At 41.1% G+C, this 8,811-nt stretch overlaps 1 protein-coding gene and 1 pseudogene across 1 annotated transcript; both read right to left on the reverse strand.

Moving 5' to 3' along the window:
* Positions 1 to 831: 831 nt before the first annotated feature.
* LOC130137896 (germin-like protein subfamily 1 member 7) lies at positions 832 to 1,590 on the reverse strand. The gene is made up of 2 exons (XM_056310415.1): positions 1,473 to 1,590; positions 832 to 1,244 (listed from the first exon to the last, which is right to left on the reverse strand). The coding sequence occupies exons 1-2, from the start codon at positions 1,588 to 1,590 to the stop codon at positions 832 to 834; spliced, it is 531 nt and encodes a 176-aa protein (XP_056166390.1).
* Positions 1,591 to 4,969: 3,379 nt separating this feature from the next.
* Positions 4,970 to 5,788, reverse strand: LOC130138092 (germin-like protein subfamily 1 member 7; annotated as a pseudogene).
* Positions 5,789 to 8,811: the final 3,023 nt, after the last annotated feature.

An 8,811-nucleotide genomic window follows, 5' to 3' on the forward strand; every position in this document is an offset into this window, starting at 1 on the left:
ATCTTATTCAAGGTTTTGACTTTGTCCGTGCATACACATTTATAAATGATATTGTAGGCCACGACAATCCTGGAAATAATTATCCAGCCGAAATTATGAGGTTTCAACCCGACATTTTGATTGTAGATGGAAAATGAGTGCAGGAAAGATTTTTCTTCTGGCCATACTAAAGAAAAAGTAAAGTTATCTGCAGAATTTAGTATGTCGGTAAAAAAATGAGAAATGTCGTCAGCAGTAATTTATCAAACTTGAATTTGATACTCTAAGGAAATTGACATATTGTGGTGAACTTCTCCTTTCAAGATAATGATGGAAACAAAGCGGTTCTTTTTTATTTTTGGCCACCTAAGGGCCGGATGTATTAACAATCGCCCTGATGATTTCTTTAAATAGTCTCTGTACTCAATCACAAGACTGTTTTAAATCAGACTATTTAATAGGGTTGGACATTCTTTGCATGATACCCTTTTTGGAGTACAAATTCCGTTGATGTGGGAAGCAATATTTACTATTAGATAACATCCTTCCCAGTTCCGAATTGTACATAGTTTAATGTTATTGCACTCTGATTTTCCATTTATAGACATTTTAATTGAGGAATGAGTCCAATTATCCTGATCGTGTCATGAGAGAGAGAGAGAGAGAGAGAGAGAGAGGTAACAATCTTTTATTGGATACCAGTCGAGAGAGAGGTAACAATGATTTACTCGAAATCAATAATACATGTGGTATGTAGTTTAGTTATGTGTCTAACACAACCACTTATGGAAATAAGATTAATCTCGTAACTCTTATAATTCAATTATTTTGTGTAACTTATGATAGATTCATTTAGTTGTTGTCGTACCAAAATTGCGCCCGGAGATAGTCAACAACCTTCTTGTCCACTTGGAAGGCCTTGGTAAGAACATCAGCAGAAATGGGTGGCTTCGCTCCGAAGACAGCATTAGCAATGGTAATGACTCCTGGGTTCTGGCTGCTAAGACCGGAAAAGGCTAGCGCATACGTGTTTCCGATATTCAACTGGAAGTGAATGAGACCAATAGGGAACACAAACACGTCCCCCTTGTACAGGACTTTGGTGAAGAGTGTGTTGTTTAATTGATTGGACGTGACAAAGCCAACAAGTAGCGTACCCTCCACCACTACCAAAACCTCGGTGCCACGAGGGTGAGTGTGGGGAGGATTTAGGCCGCCAGGAGCGAAGTCAATGCGAACCATGGATATTCCAAGAGTGTTGAGTCCTGGAAATTGGTCGACAAAAGCCTGTGTGACTTTTGATCCGAGCGGATTCGATGTGTTTCCAGGAGTTCGAACCCCATAAAGACGAAATCATCAGCTGTGGTTTCTTTGGGATCCTTGCAGAACTTTCCATTCACAAATACTGCATAAGAAAAAAAATTGGCGTCTCAGTTTCGGCATCATAAGGCAGATATGAAATACATGACTAATGCAAGAATTGAGGAACCAACCTCCAGATTCCATATCACTGGTTGCCACGCATATGTCCTGAAGAGGACTCGGGTCGTAAGCTAAAGCGGCGGCAGTTGCTAAAGCCAATATGAGAAAGCTAATGGGAAGAAACTTCATTGTGGTTGTGAACAGGAGTTGGGGCCTTGATCGCAGGTTCTAATCCTTGCACAGACTAGTATTGCTTGAGGGAGGAGTGAGGACTTGCATGGCAACATGCTCTCTCTTTATAGATGAAAATGTTTGACCCAGTGTTTAGTTTGCCAGCAGGTTTTCATGCAGATTACTACCAAGTCTTCTGAGGTTTTATCTATTTTCCCCTTCTCACCCTATAACAACTCCGACGACTTGGCGATTTGTTTCATTTCCTCTCCTCCAGCTTAAAGAATGCATATCACCTGATATTGAAATGGTCTTTGATGAATTTTTGAATCCTCGTACCATTTCTTCTTTGTTTCTTTTACAACTCTTTTACCACTCCAAGAAGATTACCAAGTAAAGAGCATATCTTGTGCAGGGTTTAATATCTGACAAAGACTGAAAATATCTAGAAATGCACTCTATTGTCGCACAAAAGTTGATGAGCTCAGTATTTTAGATATGATAAGCTCAACGCGGATGATTTGATCATTTCATACAAATTTTCTTATTTTGCATCATAATAATTTTAGTAGATTTTCTTTTTCCCGAGCTAGGTTTGTGGGTGGTAGGAAATAAGATCCTGTTCTTCTCCCAAGCTGCCACTTGTCAGCAGCCAAATGAAAAGAAGATTTTACTTCCATTTTCTTTATAAGACATGACTTACTTAATGATTAAAGGTGCGATTATATGGAGATATAGTTTATTGGGGAAGTTACCCTGCATATTACCATGTTTTCAAAGTAGAATCTATTTCCCGCTTCTGAAGTCCAAGGATGAACCGTTCCATAACAACTGCGAGAACTTGGTGATTCGTTTGATTTCCTCTCCCTCCAGCTTGAAGAAGGCACGTCGTCCGATATGGAAGTGGTCTTCGATAACTTTTACATCCTTGTACCGTTTTTTCTTCACTTTTCTTGTGAAAAAGGTAAAACTGTCTAGCATCATCAATGCAGCCTGATCAAGTAAAGACCATTTCTTTTGCGACAATGGGATATCTCCAAAAGATTGAACTGGTTATCTAGATTGCAAAAGGAGAACAATATCTGTAATGACCCGGTCCGACGAGGGCGGGGAGTGGTCGCCGGGGCCAGAGGGCCTGGACAAGGAGCGGCTCCTGGCAGGCTTCTAGGATGGCAAGGGGGGGCATGTCTCTTGTCCCACATCGCTTAGGGGGGAGTCCTGGGCTAGTTTATAAGGCTTGGGTTCTCTACTCTGTGTAACGCGTTTTAAAGCCGTGAGGGTCAGTGGGCCCAAAGCGGACAATATTACACAGTGTAGACCCCGGGTCCTTACAATATCCATATCCATCTTCATCCCGAAAATACTCTTGTCATCGATGTCCCCATCTTTGTTACCCAATACCAAAGTTCTTCACATTTACTTGGTTGCATTGCACTCTTTCATTGCCCCAAAATGGATAAAATAATCATTCCTGCATAAACAATAAGCTCATTACCGCGGTTTGACCATTTAATGTCATTGGCGCCTTTTTTTTCTGTTTTCCCGAGCATGGTTCGCGGATTGTAGGTAATAAGAGACTGTTCTTGTCCCAAGCTGCCACTTCTCTGCATCCTAATGAAAAGAGAGTCATAGGTCGACTTTGTTTATAAGCATTTAATGATATTCTAGTGGCTTCCAGAGCTTATAAGTCATGACTTAGTTGAGGATTAAGGGGGCCATTATTTCTTTTTGAAACTAAGATCGAGCAGTACCTGACTCCATGGTTTGAGAAATACCACGTGATCGTCATTCTTGAGGAGAACAAATTCAGCTGACTCTGAGAGCAGGTTTAGATTGGCCTTCAGCCAGGCATTTCAATTCTCAACTGTCAATGAGAGGCAACCGTAGCAAATACATTTCGTCTCTTTCGTACTCCTAATGAAGTACTTGAATCATAAGAGCTCCCACCGAATTGCTCCGGAAACGGTATTCACAGAAAGGCAGAAGTCGAACTATGAAACAAGTCAGCAACAAGCATTGATTTTGATGACAATCCTGATGTGGATTGGGACTGTCACGCCCCCCAACCCCATCGAGCACGCGACATCCCTCTTCGGTCGAAATAGTGCGACGTCCCAGGAAACGTCGCCGACCCAAAAGAAATCCATCAGAGTTTAATCGCGGCGGAAACTACGACCACCCAGACAATGATTTACCAGGGGTACTAAAGAGAATAAATTGCCAAACCACCAAATCTTATACTATACCTCAATTTAAGTACAATATCCATTTACAGTAAAAACTTATGCCACAATCGCCATTTACAAACCACAAAGCAAATATGCACATTGAACTACTAAACTGCAACCCACCGATATCACAAAAGATTAGTAGCCTGGGAACGCTACACCAAAATAGGACACTTCCGGACTCTTCCTCGCCTCCGAAACTAATCCCTACGCCCTCTCTGGCGTCCACTCGACTCACTCTCTTCGGAATCCTCATCCGAATCCTCATCGAGCAGTGCTCATCCGACGACTCCGAATCGGCCTCAATCTCGATCGGGAACTCTACCACATCATGATTAGTATGCATAACAATCCCAAAATGCTGTAGCGGCGGCGACGGAAGGTTCATAGCTTGGGCGGGTGCTCTGAAATGGTTTGGTTGGTACAACCATGAGACACTTCTCAATAAGTACACAACCTAAACCTTACCTAGGCTACCACGTATTCCAGACAAGTCGAGACACCAAATCAAGCCACACACAAACAACGTCCACACAATCGTACTTACCTGATTCTCAATATACGCAACCTGCACATTAGTCTTATAATAGCACTATTCCACTCATATGCATGTTCTAATGACATTTCATGCATTTGTTCCCGTTTCATCGCATCTTTTCCACCTCACTCACCAGTGACCCGCGTAATGGTACCGCCTCAGGTTCACTGCGACCATCTCATATACACAACACTCCAGGGCCCGCGTAATGGTACCGCCTCAGGCTCAACATCCGTTCTCCTAGTGCACAACCCACGTAATGGTACCGCCTCAGGTTGGCCATATTCCCAGCACTCCTCGGCCCACGTTACAGTACATGCCTCAAGCCATGTCTCTCGCCCGCGTTACAGTACGCGCCTCAGGCTCAACATCTACCACCTACGGCACAACCCGCGTTGAAGTACACGCTTCGGGAGAGAGAGAGAGAGAGAGAGAGAGAGAGAGAGAGAGAGAGAGGTAATAATATTTTATTTGAAATCAGTCGAGAGAGGTAACAATCTTTTATTCGAAATAAGGCATACATGTGGTATGTAGTCTAGTTATGTGTGTCTAGAGCAACCACTTATGGAAATAAGATTAATTTTACAAGTCTCATAATTCAATCATTTTGTGTAACTTATGACAGATTCATTTAGTTGTTGTCGTACCAAAACTGCGCCTGGAGGTAGTCAACAACCTTCTTGTCCACTTGGAAGGCCTTGGTAAGAACATCAGCAGAAATGGGTGGCTTCGCTCCAAAAACATTATTAGCAATGACAATGAGTCCTGGGTTCTGGCTGCTAAGACCGGAAAAGGCCAGTGCATACGTGTTTCCGATATTCAACTGGAAGTGAATGAGACCAATAGGGAACACAAACACGTCCCCCTTGTACAGGACTTTGGTGAAGAGTGTGTTGTTTAATTGGTTGGACGTGACAAAGCCAACAAGTAGCGTACCCTCCACCACGACCAGAACCTCGGTGCCACGAGGGTGAGTGTGGGGAGGATTTAGGCCGCCGGGAGCGAAGTCAATGCGAGCCATGGATATTCCAAGAGTGTTGAGTCCTGGAATTGGTCGACAAAAGCCTGTGTGACTTTTGATCCGAGCGGATTCGATGTGTTTCCAGGCGTTCTGAACCCCATAAAGACGAAATCATCAGCCGTGGTTTCTTTTGGGTCCTTGCAGAACTTTCCATTCACAAATACTGCATAAGAAAAAAAATTGGTGTTTCAGTTTCGACATCATAAGCCAGAAATGAAATACATGACTAATGCAAGAATTGAGGAACCAACCTCCAGATTCCATATCATTGGTTCCCACGCATATGTCCTGAAGAGGACTCGGGTCGTAAGCTAAAGCAGCGACAGTTGCTAAAGCCAAGATGAGAAAGCTAATGGGAAGAAACTTCATTGTGGTTGTGAACAGGAGTTGGGGCCTTGATCGCGAGTTCTAATCCTTGCACAGACTAGTATTGCTTGAGGGAGGAGTGAGGACTTGCATGGCAACATGCTCTCTCTTTATAGATGAAAATGTTTGACCCAGTATTTGGTTCATCAGAAGGTTTTCATGCAGATTCCTACCAAATCTTCAGAGGTTTTATCTATTTTCCCCTTCTCACCCTATAACAACTACGACGACTTGGCCATTTGTTTCTTATCACCTGATTTTTTTTTTGGTAAGGTAAATTATCACCTGATTTTGAAATGGTCTTTGATGAATTTTTGAATCCTCGTACCGTTTCTTCTTTGTTTCTTTTACAACTCTTTTACCACTCAAAGAAGACCGAAAATATCTAGAAATGCGCTCTCTTGTCGCACAAAAGTTGATGAGCTTCGTATTTCAGATATGATAAGCTCATCGATGATGATTTGATCATTTAATACAATTTTTCTTACTTTTCATAAAATACTTTTGGTAGATTTTCTTTTTCCCGAGCTAGGTTCGTGGGTGGTAGGAAATTAATAAAATCCTGTTCTTCTCCCAAACTGCCACTTGTCAGCTGCCGAATGAAAAGAAGGTTTTAGCTCCACTTTCTTTATAAGACATGACTTACTTAATGATTCAAGGTGCGATTATATGGAGATATAGTTTATTGGGGAAGCTACCCTGCATATTACCAAGTCTCAAGTCCATGGATGAACCGTTCGACAACAACTGCGACGACTTGGTGATTCGTTTGATTTCCTCTCCCTCCAGCTTGAAGAAGGCACGTCGTCTGATACGGAAGTGGTCTTCGATAACTTTTACATCCTTGTGCCGTTTTTTCTTCACTTTTCTTGTGAAAAATGGTAAACTCTCTAGCATAATCAATACAGCCTGATCAAGTAAAGACCATTTGTTCTGCGACAATGACATATCTCGAAAAGAACGAATTGGTTATCTAGATTGCAAAAGGAAAACAATATCCATATCCATCTTTATCCCGAAAATACTTTTGCCATCGATGTCCCCCATCTTTGTTACCCAATACCAAAGTTCTTAACATTTACTTGGTTGCATTGCACTCTTTTGTTGCACCAAAATGGATAAAATAAGCATTCTTGCACAAACGATAAGTTCATTACCGCGGTTTGACCATTTAAGGTCATTGGCACCTTTTTTTTTTTTTTTTTTTCTGTTTTCCCGTGCATGGTTCGTGGATTGTAGGTAATAAGAGACTGTTCTTGTCCCAAGCTGCCACTTCTCTGCATCCTAATGAAAAGAAAGTCATAGATCGACTTTGTTTATGAGCATTTAATCCGTTGGCCATCAACGAGACCTGGCGATGGCTAGGAGAGGGAAAAAGGAAAAAGGAAAAAAGAAAAAAGAAAAAGAAAAAGAAGAGAAGAGGAGGAGGTCGTCTCGAAAATATATTATATTATTGCATGTTAGTTGGATGTTGGGCGTATTATACAACTTAATATATTCTCCAATTACCATTATTTTGTTATCATGTTCCACTTGTTTGGAAGTTACCCGGGGCTTTCCTTCATCAGTTAAAAAATACCATTCAGACTAAGCACCAAACACACACTACAAAAAAGCCGGGTTTTGCCACGAATTTTGCCACGAAAAATTTCGACAAAATTCGTGGCAAAATGAATTTGCGACGAAATTAGCAACGGAAAAAAAATCGTCGCTAATAGGCCGTCGCAAAATTTTGCCACGGAAAATTCCAATTTTCGTGGCTAATTTCCGACGAAATTTTTTCGTCGCTAATTATTCGTGGCAAAATTCGTGGCTAATTTTGCAACGAAAAATAATTCGTCGCTAATTATTCGTGGCAAAATTCGTGGCTAATTTGCCACGAATAGTATTCGTGGCAAATATCCGTCGCTAATTTGTCACGAATATTATTCGTGGCCTATCCGTCGCTAATTTGCCACGAATATTTTTCGTGGCAAATATCCGTGGCTAATTTGCCACGAATATTATTCGTGACAAGAATCCGTCGGTAATTTGCCACGAATATTGTTCGTGGCAAATATCCGTGGCTAATTTGCCACGAATATTATTCGTGACAAGAATCCGTCGGTAATTTGCCACGAATATTTTTCGTGGCAAATATCCGTGGCTAATTTGCCACGAATATTATTCGTGACAAGAATCCGTCGGTAATTTGTCACGAGATCTATTCGTGGCAAAAGTCGTCGCTATTATTTTGATTTATTTTTTGGTCGCGAAATTGCGACGAAATATTTTCATGGCAAAAAGTCGTTGCTAATTATCACTTGGCTAATTTGCCAAAATTTTTTTTTTTTTTGCGACGAGTTTATTCGTGGCAAAATTCGTGGCTAATTTGCCACTGGAATTATTCGTGGCAAAATTCGTGGCTAATTTGCCCGAATTTTTTTTTTATCAGTATTTTGCCACGAAAAATTTTGACTATTGCGGTCGACATTATTCGAAAACAAATTTGGCGACGAATTTTAATGAATACTTTAGCGACGAATGTTGTGTAGGAACGATTTCGATTTGAAATCTAATTAACATTGATAGAAAATCACAGTCAAGACAAGAACAAACCCCAAAAAGAAAGAAATGAAACAATGTTCTAAATTAGCAAGTTCGAAAACTGTTGTGGCAAACTATTGATCTTGCCAAGAAGTTCTTTCACATTGCGGCAAACTATTGATTTCCAAGAATCGAAGTCCTGTCCATCTGCAGCGCAAACATCACAATATCAAACTCCTAACCCCTGTTAATTTTTTCACATCTATTCAATAGCAGAAGCACAAAGATATAAGTACCTCTTGGAAATTTAAACTAGCAAGGATCAGCATCAGCATCAGCATCAGCATCATCATCATCATCATCAGGAATCTCATTATCATCATCATTGTGGCCATCACCTACTGGATTAGTAGGAGGTACAGGAGGACCGTCATCAGCTTCGAGGTTGAGGTGTTGCATGATCAATTGCAAACGTTGGTTCACTCCTTTCATTTCTTCGTCCTACTGTACAAGTAATTGTTTCATTTCTTCGTCTTTCTGTACAAGTAACTGTTTCATTT

This window comes from Syzygium oleosum, unplaced genomic scaffold, assembly GCF_021117445.2.
Source record: "Syzygium oleosum isolate NSW1041296 unplaced genomic scaffold, Sole_v2.1 Sole_v2.04, whole genome shotgun sequence".
Taxonomy (NCBI): domain Eukaryota; kingdom Viridiplantae; phylum Streptophyta; class Magnoliopsida; order Myrtales; family Myrtaceae; genus Syzygium; species Syzygium oleosum.

What these genes read in the sequence shown, in the direction of transcription:
- LOC130137896 (XM_056310415.1), bottom strand. Translation starts at nt 1,590, where the DNA reads ATGAAGTTTCTTCCCATTAGCTTTCTCATATTGGCTTTAGCAACTGCC. An exon ending in CAGTGATATGGAATCTGGAG is followed by an intron (nt 1,245 to 1,472) that starts GTTGGTTCCTCA and finishes ACCAATTTCCAG; the next exon opens with GACTCAACACTCTTGGAATA.